Raw genomic sequence first — 15,609 nt, 5'->3', positions numbered from 1 at the left:
CTGCACCTCCTCCTCCAAACTTGCTGTAAATGAGCTGTGTGTGTTCTTTGTCAACTCATCTGCATTTCTTCTCTTGGGTTCTCCTGTGTTATTTTTGGAGGGAGAGGGTCAGTGTGTGTGTGTGTGTGTGTGTGCTTTCCCCGCTTGGAGTGTTGAAATCAGCTCCCAGACCGGAGTTTCCAGAGTTGACTGTTATTGATTGATAAGTTACATCACTGTAAAGACCCAAACTGAGTAAATGTAGTTAAAAAAAAACGGGTGATTGTTGGATTGCTCGGACATGTTTGAAGGCAAAACATGTATTTCGATTTTGGCATTATGAACACAAATATTGATGTTGATTGGTGTTGATGATGAGATGTGTAAATAATGATAACACAATTGAAAACCAGTCTTTAAAGTAGTATTAATTATCCTGTTTAACTTGAAGCCAAAAGGATGTGAATGTAATTACCTTACTGTGTCATGTAATTAGTGAGCATAGTACTGATCACAGTTTTAGTAGATTGCCTGTTCTAAGTCACTTTTCCAGCCCTTTCCAGTAAACTCTGGGCAGCAGTATCGACTGGATCAAAAGTCACCTGTTTATTTAAACTGAAGCTGAGCCTGGCCGACAAAACACACATCCAGCACAGCAACGGGCAAACCTGATGCTTAAACCGCCCGTGACCCAGATCGGCTCTTTTCTTTGCTGGCTAAACATGGGAACCGACACCAGGTTCTGGGTGCACTTTCACATGCACAGAGGACCAGATTTTTTTTTTTTTTTTAACTTTTTAACTTTTTATTTAAATGTTGCCATTATTTTACAGAACAAAACATTCCCTGATATAGGACCTCATAGAAATAAAAAAATAAAAAATAGGTATTCCATTATAACAACACATTCTGTTACATCAACCCATCTCACTTAGTTAAACACCTAGGCATAGCGTAACACAAGTCCACCTTTGTATGAAAGTATCCAATTTCAGTTCCATTATGTAAACCCCTTTTCGGTCTCTGCACCCACTTAGTTATGTTTGGTGGTTTTGCATCCTTCCAGTTCACAGTTTTCATCTTATTGGCAATCAGCAAAAGTATCCGCAGTATATACCTCTGATCTGTGCTATATATTCCTTTAGGTACAGCTCCTAACAAAAATAACAATGGATCTGGGGGGGGACATCCACCTCTAAAATATTGTCAATTTCTTCTTTACCACTTATCCAGAACAGAAGACCTGATTTTGAACTCTTTGTGACACAGATCTGGTCTTCTACTGCCATCTAAAACAGGGAGAAACCACACGGAACCTGATTTCTAACACTTTGCGGCTCAGATCTGATCTTTATGTCTGTCCAACTTAACGTACAAATCTGATGTATCCTCGTTTGGGAAATCAAATTTGGGTCCAACAACATCAGAGTTTCTGCTCTTATGCAAGTCCGACCTTTTGACCGAACGGCGTGTCAGGCGCCCGCCTCGTCTCTGACAGGGCTGGCTCAACATGTCAATCAAACCCCGCTTGATGGTCTCGAAGCGACCCCTCTGCCCTGCTTGGCTGCTCCGAGCTGTCAGTCAACAGAGAGTGTATAAAGACAAAGAGAGAGGGTCTAAAGTCCCTGAGACAGACCGCCATCAGTTGTCTGCACTGTCTATCTTCATCATCCTCCTCGTCTGTTGGGTTTCAGTCTGTTTTTGATTTGTACTCGTGTGTGTGACTGGTGACTACCACCAACATGCATGGAGCTGCGGGGTTACGGCTGCTGCTGCTGCTGCTGGGCTGTACAGCAGTGTGTGTGTCTGGGATGAGGAGAGAGTACTTCATCCGGATAGAGGAGGTACAGTGGAACTATGCTCCATCTGGGATGAACGTCATTCAAAACCGCACACTGCAAGAGGACGAGTGAGTACACACACACACACACACACACATATAAGTTTATACCACATATTTACTCACACAAGTGTACAGTACACGCATGCAGACTCTACACTCTAGACTCTATACACACACATGTAAGCACAGATGCACAGGCAAACAAGCACATACAAGTTATTCTCAATATGGGATCCATGACAAATGTGTCATTACAACTACCATTAATCACCATTTGCAAAGTAGGCAAGGCAAGGCAAGGCAGCTTTATTTGTATAGCACATTTCATACACTGAGGCAATTCAAAGTGCTTTACAGAGTAATAAAAAAATACAGTAAAGGTAAAACAAAAATTTACAATTAAAAAGTGCAAAAGTACAGACAAGAGATCCACAAGATAAAAGACTTAAAAAAGTAAACTAGTGCAGAAAAAGACAGTGCAAGAGGATTAGAAAGGTGTGCATTAAAATCACATTTAAAATAAAATAAAAAGGATATAAATAAATACATTTCTTAAAAAGCCCTGGCAAACAGAAACGTTTTAAGTCCTGATTTAAAAGATTGTAAACTGGAGGCAGACCTCAGATGTTCTGGAAGTTTGTTCCTGGCCTGAGGAGCATAAAGACGAAAAGCTGCTTCTCCATGCTTTGTTCTGACCCTGGAACAGTAAGCAGACCAGCACCTGAAGACCTGAGGGGGTCTGGCGGGTTCAAAGTATCTATGATTACTGTATTTTTTAGTAATTGTAACAAATTACATTCAACAAACATTTGAAATCTTATTCCATTCCTAGTCCATTTATCTGTATTCCTTACACACACACACACACACACACCGCCGCATGCAAACTGACAAGCCTGGTATTTTGATAGTGTCTTACAATGAGTTTGAAAAGTGACTTTCACAATATATTCCATGGAAAAATGACTGCCTGCTTGATGAAAACTGTGACCATTAATGTAATTTTGTCACCTTATTCCATTTCATCTAATCCATTTCAGTTACTGTCCTTCAAAACAGGCATTCAATTGTGGTAAAGTTGTGTTGAAGTTGTGTGAAATTATGTTTATACTGTATAGTCACAATCAAAATCTATTTTTCCCCTTCAGACGTGTTTTTTTTGTTTTTATTTCAGTTTTGGCAACTTATACAATCATATTCACAATTTTGCCTGCTGTTTTTTCTGTTTTTTCAGCTGTACCTATGTATATGGTTTATAGATAATATAAAAAAAAAAGGGGGGGGGGGGGGTTAGGGGTCAGGGAGGGGGGTTGTGTGTAAATGTGTGTAATAGTATGGGTGTGTGTATATCCATGAAGAGATAAGATGAGTTGGGGAGACAAAGATACATGATTCAGAATGTGTGGAAGGGTTTAGATCGCTTCACTGTATCAATATAGCCAAGGCAGGGCTCCACCTTATAGTAAATATATCTTTTTGGAGTCTCAAAGAGTATGTTATTTGTTCCATCTGATAAATTTCCCATACTTTCTCAGTCCATATATTGTATGTTCGGTGGTCAGGTTTTAACCACTTCATTGTGATGCTATTTAATTGCTGCTGTTAACAATATTTGTAAAAGATATTTTTTTAGCTCTTCCATCAATGCCTTCCGGTAGACATGTTTTTTTCAAATGCATCTCTCTCTCTCTCTCTTTCTCTCTCTCACTGCCTCTCTCTCTCTGTAGAGAAGCCTCGGTCTTCCTGGTGAAACGTCCTCAGCGCATCGGCCCCACCTACAAGAAGGCCGTGTACAAGCAGTACAGCGACGCCACCTACAGGACGGAGGTGGTGAAGCCGGAGTGGCTGGGCTACCTGGGGCCCATGCTGTCGGCCGAGGAGGGGGACACCCTGGTGGTCCACCTGAGGAACATCGCCTCCAGGCCTTACAGCATCCACCCCCACGGACTCAACTACAGCAAGGACAACGAGGGTGAGGAAGGGAATGAATCAAAGAACGATGCGATGAATGACTGGATAGATAGATAGATAGATAGATAGATAGTTTGTTTCTGCCTCCCCAGGAGCGCTGTACCCAGACGGTACCGGTCCAGAGCAGAAGCATGACGACTCGGTGGCTCCCGGCAGGACGGTGACGTACGAGTGGACCCTCCCGGCGTCCCACAGCCCCACGCCGGAGGACGGGAACTGCCTCACCAGGTTCTACCACTCCCATGTCTCTCCCCCAAACGACATCGCCTCCGGACTGGTGGGGCCCCTCGTCACCTGTAAGAGAGGTATGCTGGGTCCTCTTTAACCCTGTCAACTAAAGATCTGAATAGTTCCCATGAGTGGTTTTACGCTGCGATATTACTCAACATACACCTCTTTACCTTCATCTTAGCTTGTTGAAAACACCACATGTAATTGCCTTAGGACATGAAAGCATACCACTACCTGTCCTCTACCAGTCAAATAAGCAGTGTTGGGGAGTAGTGAACTACATGTAATTAAACTAGTAGTTTAACTACATTTGCAGTAGCTTGCTGGTAGTTCAACTACATTCATATTTGCATAGTGATTCAAGTAGTTAAATTACTTTTTTTGCCATTTTTTGTGTAGTTAACTACTGAAACTACAAACTACTATGGCACATTATGGCGGGTGGTGCAAAAATGTGCCATAGTATTGATAATTCTTACTTTTTACTTTAACTACTTACTTTCTACTGTAACTATTGTGTACATTACTTTTTACCTATTGTGAGAATCTATGTTTAGAATTTATACTGCCGGAGCGAATGGGGAGTAAGCATTCTATTGTACTTGTTACACATGGCAATAAATGATTATTGCTATTTATTAACAAATGTTCAGAGAAGTTACCTGGCTAACTGTGTAATCCTGCTCGCTGCAATACCCCCACCTGGACTCTAGTTTCTGGAAGGCAGCTGTCTGACTGATGGACATTGTATACAAAACCAAAGCTGACATTCCTTGTACTTTCCCATGAATAGTGGGGTATTTTATTTTTTGGTTTATGTATGACCTGTGAAGAAGTGGGCACTTTTTGCAATAAACTCAATAGAATGGCATTTTTTGCTGGCATGTGACTTTTTTGTATTATACAGTATATTGTTATAATTTCATATCACATGTACATTGTCAATTTGATCATTTTTTCTTTACAAAGTAGTTTGAACTACTTTTTCTAAGTAGCTTTAGTTAACCAAACTAGATTTCTCCCTTTGCTGTAGTTCAACTACTTCCAGTGTGAAGTAATTGGTAACTTGCTTCCCCAACACTGCAAATAAGAACTTATCCTGTCATAAGAACTGATCTAGTCAGGCTAGGCATGTGCTGTGAAAGATCAAGTAGAGGCTGTTTGTTATCTGTATCAAAAGGTATTGGAAGCTTTAGATGCTTTAGATCCTACGCTCCATGTAGACCCATGGTATTTCAACCCTAACCCTAACCCTAACCCTAACCCCAACCCTAACCCTATTGTTACATTTAATACCAAAATGGATTGCAGAACTGTTCCTGGTGCATTCCCTACAGTGATTATATGTTTCAATGTGTATGTATCCAGTCAATCAGAAGGTGGGTAAACTATGACCTCCAGTTGGTGATCATCATAAGGAAAACAACCACCAATATGACTCTTCTCTTCTCTTCTCTTCTCTTCTCTTCTCTTCTCTTCTCTCCTCTCCTCTCCTCTCCTCTCCTCTGTAGGAACTCTGGACGTCCACGGAGACCGGTCGGGAGACTACCTGTACGCTCTGCTGTTCATGGTGTCGGACGAGAACTTCAGCTGGTACCTGGACGACAACATCCGGACGCACATCACCAGCCCTGCCAACGGCCTGAAGGACGACGAGGATTTCATCGAGAGCAACAAGATGCACGGTGAGGAGGGCGTGCGTATGTGCAATCACTCACACACACACACACACACACACACACACACACACACACTCTTGTTTAACCCTGAGTGTGTATTGCAGGTATAAACGGTTTTCTGTATGGTAACCTGCCTGGACTGAGCATGTGCCAAGGCAACAAGATCCAGTGGCATTTGATTGGCTTGGGCAACGAGGTAACTGTTGACCTTTCTAAATATTTGACTTTCAGTGTGTTTTCATTGTATTGTCTAGTAAACAGCAGAGTGACCTACCAAGTGACCTACTGACAATTACCTTGTTTCTTTATTAGATTAGATAGTATTAGCATTTTTCATTAGTTTTTATTTTTATTTCGTTTTGACTTTTTATTTTCAATTTCAGTTTAGTTTTAATTCGTTTTTAAAGCGGGTTTGCTAGTTTAGTTTAGTTTTTATTTTTTGAAAATGCTTCGTTTTAGTTTCGTTTTTATTAGTTTCAGTGTTATTTTTAGTCTTTTTTTGTAATATGGGATATTTGTCGGGGGCGAGATTCAAAAATTCTAAATACTAGGCTTATGTATGAAATATATTGACAAAGATGAAAGACAATTTCTCTATAATTTTTGTTTATTTTAGTTTATTTTTTACACACAATACAGTTTCAGTTAGTTATCATTTTTTTGTCAAGCCTTGTTTTTATTTTTATTTCAGTTAACGGAAATGTTTTTTCACACCTAGTTTTCGTTATTTCGTTAATAAGCAATAACCTTGCTTCTTAGTACATACAGTTTTAGTGAGGACTACACAGTACAAAGCTTTCAGACAGTCTAACTGCTACTGCTCTGCACCTGACAGGTGGACATGCATTCAGTCCACTTCCACGGCCAGATCCTGACCAATCAGAACCACCACACAGACACGGTCAGCCTTTTCCCCGCCTCCACCGCCACAGTAGAGATGGTAGCTGACAACCCTGGACACTGGCTGCTGACCTGCACTGTTAACGACCACCTGATGGGTAGACACACACACACACACACACACAACAAAAAACACACAACAGGGCTACCAGTCCATCTAAATCACCAGCAAGTGAAATGGTGAGATCATTTCACTTGAGGACCCTGCATCATTTTAGGAAGACAACAAGATGTTTAGTGTAGGCTTGTTTGTATTGTCATTTCTTATTGTTTGGTATTGTTTGTGAGTGTTTATGTTGTGGTCTCCTCCAGCGGGCATGCAGGCTTTATTTGAGATCAAGAAGTGTTTCCCCAACGTCCATAAGCCCCGCCCACATGGTGAGCTCAGACAGTTCTTCATCGCTGCTGAAGAAGAAGTCTGGGACTACGCTCCTACAATACCCACTGAGGGGTATGCACACACACACACACACACACACACACACACACACACACACACACACACACTGGGTTGATTGGACCTAAACATTATTTTGCAAAGCTTTAAATAATAGTCAATTAAAGTTGTAAATGATGAAAATAAGAGACCCAATGGTGTGTGTGTGTGTATGTGTGTGTGTGTGTGTGTGTGTGTGTAGTGAAGCTGAGACGTACATAACCAGAGGTCCCAACCGTATTGGAAGTCGCTATAAGAAGGCTCGCTACGTTGAATACACTGACGACACTTTCTTAACCAAGATGCTACGCAGCCCGGAGGAGCAACATCTTGGAATTCTGGGTAATCTAGGCTGGGCTAGGGTTGGTTTTGCAGATTGGAGTTTTAGTTCTACAAAGATTTCTTGGAGGCAGAGCTAATAAGAAATAATCAGAAGAAATAATCGCAGGCAGAAGAAATAATCTCATTGGTTGAGTTAAACCTCAATGGGCGGAGCCAAAGAACTCAAGGTTAATAAATTAACCCCGGTTCTCTGATAACATGAGTGAAGTATCTCACTATGGGACACGCCCCCCTCGGTGTGTCCCCCATCTCCTCGGTCTCATTAAGCACACCTCATCCTCGCTCCAGGCTAGGAGGATGGTCTGGTGAGATACCTCACTCATGTTATCAGAGAACCGGGGTTAATTTCTCAACCTAAAGTTCTCTTTCAAACATTTGTTTCGGTATCTCACTATAGGATATCGTGACTCCCGTATTGTCAGACAAGCTCAACTCAAGGACTGATATAATGCAGCCGATCAAACTGACATATTTGCCACTGAACCTACACTCAGGACCGAATGTGCCAATGTAGGAGCAGTAACATCCAGTTTATAAAGTTTGCCAGTCATCATAGCGAGGATTGCCCCTGGACAGTAAATCTGCACCCAGATTCAACACGCCAGGTACGTGAGTGGCTCTCAGTGAAGATGGGAGCCGCTCCACTAAAATCAGTCTGTGTGCCAGCATGTGTAGATGACGTGAGCGCAGTCCCCCCTGTCTGCTGATATATGCCGCCACTGTGGTATTGTCTGTTCTGACCGAAAAACATGACGTCCCTCCAGAAAGGGCAGAAAATGTTTCAGCGCAAGAGAGACTGCGAGGAGTTCCAAGCGATTTATGTGAACGGACTGCATCTGTGAACCCCATATGCCACTCACTGTCCTGCCTTCGTGCATGGCTCCCCAGCCCGCTAGAGAGGCATCTGTTGTAACCACTTTCCTGGTCAGGACCGCCCCCCCCCAAAGGAACACCTGCTGTCAGAAAAGCAGGACGTCTCCACGGGCGCAGGGCGAGAACGCAAGTCATGGAAACCGTAACGGTGACCGTGACATAGTGGGCTCAGTCTGAGAGTGACGCAACCCACTGTTGAAATGCTCTCATGTATAAGCGACCAAGTGGAACAGCTACCAGTGCCGATGCCATCAGACCTTGGAGCCTGAGACATTTTGAATTTCACTGTAGCCCCCCCCCCTTTCCGCTGACAGGCTTGCTTTGAATGCAACTGAGTCCAGGAACAGCCTTATGAAAATTATGTTTTGGGTTGGGCTCAGAACACTCTTCCCCCAGTTTATCATGAAACTCAGGGTAGCCAATGGGGAGGAAGACGTATCAAAGAGGGTGACAATGAGACCAATGAGATTTCCGCCTCCAGAGTAGCTCTGCCTCCAAGAAATATTTGCAGAACTAAAACTCCAATCTGTGTCAGTTGTGTTTTTGTACCATTCTGTTGGGCAAACAGCAAACTCTCTCTTTCTGTTTTTTCGTGTGTGTGTGTCTCTATCTCCATCTGTGTGTGTGTGTGTGTCTGCAGGTCCAGTGCTGCGCGCTGAAGAGCAGGACACTATCAAGGTGGTGTTTAAGAACAAGGCCAGTCGACCCTACACTATCCAGCCACATGGTGTGCAGTACAGTATAGAACAAGACGGGACGCTCTATCACAACGAACTGGAAGGTTAATACACACACACACACACACACACAGACATGTACAATGAACAATGAACAGCATTGTCACCCTCTTTCATATGTCTTCCTCCCCACTCTTCCTCTCCAGAGTCTTACACAGCTAAGAAACTGCGTGAGCTGAAGAGGGAACCAAGTGAGTTGATCAATAGAAGTCCTTAAGACCTACATGACACCTCCATCCTAACTTCCCTCCAGGGCATGAACTCAAATAATTAAAGACTGTATATTAAAACCTCTGCTTTTACTAATTCTCCTAACCTCTCCTTATTTAGGGGTAGTGACCCCTCCCCCGGCCGCTCTGGTCAAACCAGGGACGGTGCACAGCTATGAGTGGGTGGTGCCTGTGGGTGCTGGGCCAGTGGCAGGGGAGGGAGACTGTCTGAGCTACCTCTACTACTCTGGAGTGGATCCAGTTAAAGACACCAACTCCGGACTGGTGGGACCGCTCCTCGTCTGTCGACCTCAAGCGCTGAAGAAAGGAGTGCAGGTGAGGAGGGGGAGGGAGACACAAAGAGACAACAGAGGACCATCACTGCTCTGTAAGACACTTTTCTCTCTCTCTCTCTCTCTCTTCCCCTCCTATAGAAGAACTATAATAAAGAGTTCAACCTGCTGGCTACGGTGTTTGATGAGAACTTGAGCTGGTATCTGGACGACAACATTAGGACCTTCACCAGGGCTCCCAACACCGTTAACAAGGAGGATGAGGGCTTTATGGAGAGCAACAAGATGCACGGTGAGGACACACACACACACACACACACACACACACACACACACACATATTAGAGTCTGTAGATTGGAGTCTCCCTGATCAGTGAACCCTTAGAATGAAATTCTGTGTCAGTTTCTATGCATTTATTTCTTTATACTTTGTCTTTATGTGAGATGTTAAGATAATCATCCCCATCTCTCTCTCTCTCTCCCTCTCTCTCTTTCAGCCATCAACGGCTTTGTGTACAGGAACCTCCCAGGCCTGACCATGTGTAAGGGGGACAAAGTGACGTGGCACCTGTCAGGGCTGGGCTCGGAGATGGACATCCACAGCCTCTATTTCCACGGCAACCGCTTCCTCTACCGCCAGAACAGACGGGACAGCATCAGCGTGTTCCCTCACATCTCACACACTGTCACCATGGAGCCGGACAGCATGGGTATGAAACAGTTCAGCTTCAGCTTCATTCCATTTACTAATCACATCAGGGGCCGGATTCACCAATGTGTTCTTAAGATAGATATTCTTAAGAAAATGACATAAGAGGAAATTTTAGGAAGTTCTTAAGAAGGCTCTTAAATGCAATTCCTCAATATTTTCTTAGTAACAGTCTCATTTCCTACGAATTTCTTGAATTTTCCTACTTAAGAACTTCTCAAAATAGGGCCTGAATTAATTCTGGTTAATAAACTTTAGGCTTACTGCCATTGAGGCTAGGAGACAAGGCTAGGAGGCTAGGAGACAAGGCTAGGAGGCTAGGAGACAAGGCTAGGGGACAACCCAAAGTGCTTCCATCTACAAAACAATTGGGGAAAAACCTATTTAGAGCAACTAGAGCAAAGATTTAAACATTGGTTGCTGTTGGTAACTGTAAAATTTGCAGCTTATTTCCAACAGACATGAGACAGAGGCCTACCTGGCCCTACACCAAATAAAGCTTTACAATAAATGTTCATCTTAATGTTAGGTGTAGGGGAACCTATGAAGACTTTGAACTATAACCTACTTGTCTAAAATGTGTTTAAATATATGATATTAGAGGCTTACCTTTTCACTGTAGGAGTTTTAAGACAGATGAAGGGCCGTCTTAAAGTTAAGAAAAAAATCAAGAACAAATTTGACAACTTTCATTTCAAGAATACCATTTATATTTACCGTTTTTTCTTAGGAAGAAACATAAGAAGAAAGTTAAGAAAATATATAAGAACTGTTTTTGAGACTACTTTTTTTCTTAAGACTAAAGTTAAGAAAAAAAAAAAAATGGCACTTGAGAAGATTCTTTTTTCTTAAGAGGGTTTTGTGAATCCGGCCCCAGGTCTCTCCAGTGAGTCTCAATGGCCTTCCAGCTGTGGATCCACTCTGCTCCGCTGTCCATCGCTGTTTACCTGGTTGGTGTCTAGTAGTGTTATTGTCCAGCCTAGCCTGTGTGTGTGTTAGATGTAATGTGTGTGTGTGTGTGTGTTCCAGGTCAGTTTGAAGTGGTGTCCGCGACAGTGAACCACCATCGTGGCGGGATGCGAGCCAACTACACGGTGCAGAAGTGCAGCATGTTTCAGCGTCAGGGTGAGACCATGCTGCACTCCAAAACCTACTACATCGCTGCCATGGAAACAGACTGGGACTACGCTCCGAACCGCACCTGGGAGACTGAGATGTTCCACGGACTGGCTGACAGGTAGCACACACACACACACACACACACACACACATGCAGTGTCAGACCAGGTTACAGGTTGGAGGTGAAGATACATGAGCTCCTTCAGGCAGAGTGAGGCCTGAGCTGCTAACTCCCCTAAAAGAATTTCAGTGGTCTGGGTTTCAATGGAGAGTTTTAGTGTCCCATGATGGTCTAGATCAGTGCTTCCCAACCTTTTTCCTTAAGGGAGCCCTATTCTATCACTGAGTAAACAGACGACCCCTGACGAAGTGACATATTTTATGGATATTTCATATTATATTCAATGCATAACAATCACAGCGCAGAACAACTGATAACTGTGCAATTAACCCAAATAGTGAACGCAATAACTGCAGGAAGTTTGTGTAAAACGAGCAATTTGGATGAATATTGAGCAGATTATGTGAATATTGTGTCAGAGATTAGTTTTCCTGATATTTTTAGGAATGTTTTATACAATTTATTTTTAACTATCATATATACTTATTATGCTTATTTCGGACAAATTCAGTGTTTTCTTCTCCCTGACTTCGCACTTATCCTCGTTTATATCTTAAAAAAACATCTAAACTTTAAAAATTCATCTAAACTTTAGAAATTAATGAAATGCTGAGATATACTGTATATATATATTTTTTTTTAAGTTTTCTTACACCCCTTAAAACCAAGAAGGCCTTGCGAGCCCCCCGTGAAGCTTTGGCGACCCCTAGTGGGGGTTGGGACCCCCAGGTTGGGAACCAGTGGTCTAAATCAGTGATTCTCAACCTTTTTTCATATCAAGGACCCTAATTTAGTCCACATTAGGGCCACGGACCCCCATATGATGAGATTTTGTCTCTCAGACACAAATTTGAGAATGTTTTTATTGTTAGATATGATTTTGTCCAGAATTCCATGACTATCTGTATTGTAGGTAGAGAGACAACAGTGAAACTATGATCAAAACAGCCATTCTTCTACATTCTCTAATTGTGTTCACTAATTGTATCAATTGCTGGGGACCCCCTGGAATCCCCTCAAGGACCCCTGGTGGTCCCCGGACCCCACGTTGAGAACCACTGGTCTAAATGATATTTCAGAGGCTTTTGAAAATTCCAGGAGAAACACTGAATCCTTGTAATTTGGGGGGATTTTTTTGGCATGAAATTCACACTCAATACAAACTCAAATACATCTAAATGGGCGAGACCCACAGAGACATTTGTACGTACATATTACACACACAAATAAGTCTGACTCTCTCTCTCTCTCCCTCTCTCTCTCTCTCTCCAGTCCTGGCTCAGTCTTTATAGACCAGCAGAATAAGTATATAGGCTCCCGTTACAAGAAGGTGGTCTACCGCCAGTTCACCAACGACAAGTTCACCAAGCAGGTGGAAAGGGCGGCCGATATGGAACACCTCGGCATTATGGGTAGGCTGGGAGAGCGGGGGGGTAATGCGCGGGAATTCACAGAGACTGCCATCATTCATACTGTCAAAGTCAAACATCATGCATTAAACATTATGCAATTCTACAACTTCTTCAGAATGAATACTGTTTTAACTCAAGCTCCAGCCTGATCAGTGTGGTAGAAAGAGAATGTAATGTACTTTCCTCCTCTCCTCTCCTCTCCTCTCCCCTCCTCTCCTCTCCTCTCTCCTCCTCTCCTCTACCCTTTTCTCCTCTCCTCTCCTCCTCTCCCCTCTCCTCCTCTCTCTCCTCTCCCCTCCTCTCCTCTCCTCCTCTCCTCTCCCCTCACCTCCCCTCCCCTCCCCTCCTCTCCTCTCCTCCCCTCCTCTCCCCTCTCCTCTCCTCTCCTCTCCTCCCCTCCTCTCCTCCTCTCCTCTCCTCTCTCTCTCCTCCCAGGTCCTATGATCCATGCTGATGTGGGGGATAAGGTGAAGATAGTTTTTAAGAACATGGCGTCCAGGTCTTACTCCATCCATGCCCACGGAGTCAAGACAGAAACCCCCGATGTCCACCCCACCCCACCAGGTACAGACAGGCCAGACCAATGTGTGTCACTTGACTTTCTGAATACAATGTGGGACTCCTAAATCCTAAATCCTGAAAACCACATCTTTGCCTTTACCAGGTGAGACCCACACCTACTATTGGTACGTTAACAAGGCAACGGGACCAACCCCAGAGCAAGAGGAGTGTTCTGTCGGGGCGTACTACTCTACTGTTGATGTTAACAAGGTAGGCAGTGGTTCTCAACATGGGGTCCGGGGACCACCAGGGGTCCTTGAGGGAGTTCCAGGGGGTCCCCAGCAAATTGATGAATTGTTAAACTTCAGCGTTATTTCATTTACAAGAAGTTAACACAATTAGAGAATGTAGAAGAATGCCTGTTTTGATCATAGTTTCTCTGTTATCTCTCTACCTACAATTGAGATAGTCATGGAAATTCTGGACAAAATCATATCTAATAATACAAATATTCTCAGATTTGGGTTTGAGAGACAAAATCTTATCAAATGGGGGTCTGTGGCTCTAATCAACCACTGGGCTAACACACACAAACACACCACACACACGCTCACACACTGACACGTTGTTGTCCCGCCCCCCCCCCCCCCCCCCAGGACCTGTACAGCGGTCTGATTGGTCCGTTGGTGATCTGTCGACGCAGCTGGGGCAGGTGAGTATTTCTCCACTACATCCACAGTGAAGAATCAGTTAGTGCTCTGACCTATAGGAACTGGAACTTGTTATTGTATGTGTTGCATGTATAATGACAGCAGTAATGTACAGTGTTATAAACTGTGTTGCTTCCAGGTCTCTGGGTCTGAAGAAGGAGGTAGAAGAGTTTGCGTTGCTCTTCGTGGTCTTTGACGAGAATGAGAGCTGGTAGGTAGAGAAAGCCTGAGACTAAGACTATAACCCTAAAACTAGCCTTAGCCCCGGCTGTAGTCCAGACCCTGGATCAGCGCTCTTCCTGCTCTCTGATGAGAACTACAGCTGCTCAGTAGGAGGGACAAACATTTCACAGCATCCTACCTCATGTTTTAATTCCACCTTCATCGTATTTCTTCCTCTTAGCCCTTACTTAACCAGCTATAGGTTCACTAAGAACACATTTGTGGCTACACAGACACACACACAGACACACACACACTCTTCACTGTCAGGTGTGATTGCTGTACATTTATTGCACTTGGGGAAAATTCTTCTTCTTGTTATTCCTCCAGGTACCTGGATGAAAACATCAGGACCCACATCAGGAACCCGGCCAGAAACCTGAAAGAAGACGAAGCCTTTATAGAGAGTAACAAGATGCACGGTGAGATGAACACACACACACACACACACAGGTGAACTGCAGCCTTTTGATGAACTGGACGATATGATTTTTCTTTTTTTTTTATCCAATGAGCCACTTCATGATCTACCAATCAAAGCATCCTGGCATCAGAAAAGTTCTCTGCTTTGTTTCTCAGCTTTGATGCATTTTTTTTTTCATCTAGACCTCACAAGAAATTTGCCTGAACCTCTTTCCAATGTGTGTGTGTGTGTGTGTGTGTGTGTGCGTCTATATGTGCAGGTATTAATGGTCTTCTATATGGTAACCTGGTTGGTCTGAACATGGAGGTGGGTGATAAGGTTTACTGGTATCTGATGGGAATGGGCAATGAAGTGGATATACACACCGTACACTGGCATGGCCACAGTGTGGAATACAAGGTACACACACACACACACACACAGAAGACATAACACACACACTGTAGAATCAAAATGTTGGGTATGGCATGTATTCACAGAGCACACACACACACACATGCTAATCCCCTCTGTCTCTCTAGCTGGGTGGAGGTCCTCATCGTACTGATGTGTTTGAGCTGTTTCCAGCCACCTTCCAGGTAAAGCCTCTTCATCTCAGCAGATCTACACAGTTTGTGATGGAAGTTATTGCCGATCTTCAGCATCTTAACGGCAAATAAACACAAAAACATCTCAAAAATCACCTTGAATCAATGAATCAAACTGTTCTCAGACGGTGAAGATGCGTCCTCAGTATGCTGGAACTTGGCTGCTCCACTGTCACGTCACTGACCACATCAAAGCTGGCATGGAGACTGTGTATACTGTGACTGAAAAGGGTGAGGGACTGTGTGTGTGTGTGTGTGTGTTACATTATGAAAGAGACAGATAGAGAGACAGAGAGTTGGACTGGGAGAGA

At 43.5% G+C, this 15,609-nt stretch overlaps 1 protein-coding gene across 1 annotated transcript; it reads left to right on the top strand.

Annotated features, from left to right (window-relative positions):
• Positions 1-1,721: 1,721 nt before the first annotated feature.
• On the top strand, positions 1,722-15,592 carry cp (ceruloplasmin). The gene is made up of 23 exons (XM_071520265.1): positions 1,722-1,888; positions 3,550-3,794; positions 3,886-4,098; positions 5,536-5,709; positions 5,808-5,899; positions 6,539-6,701; positions 6,916-7,054; positions 7,242-7,381; positions 8,895-9,035; positions 9,138-9,182; positions 9,322-9,536; positions 9,635-9,785; positions 9,991-10,203; positions 11,232-11,439; positions 12,715-12,854; positions 13,290-13,418; positions 13,519-13,625; positions 14,012-14,067; positions 14,205-14,276; positions 14,618-14,709; positions 14,971-15,110; positions 15,233-15,289; positions 15,424-15,592. The coding sequence occupies exons 1-23, from the start codon at positions 1,722-1,724 to the stop codon at positions 15,580-15,582; spliced, it is 3,258 nt and encodes a 1,085-aa protein (XP_071376366.1). The 3' UTR covers positions 15,583-15,592.
• The last annotated feature ends 17 nt before the right edge of the window (positions 15,593-15,609 follow it).

Source organism: Centroberyx affinis, unplaced genomic scaffold (genome assembly GCF_046629955.1).
Source record: "Centroberyx affinis isolate AG114_WGS23_722 - 3 ecotype Tasmania unplaced genomic scaffold, CSIRO-AGI_Caff_v1 ptg000786l_1, whole genome shotgun sequence".
Taxonomy (NCBI): Eukaryota; Metazoa; Chordata; class Actinopteri; order Beryciformes; family Berycidae; genus Centroberyx; species Centroberyx affinis.
This window is presented reverse-complemented; position numbering and strand designations above follow the sequence as displayed.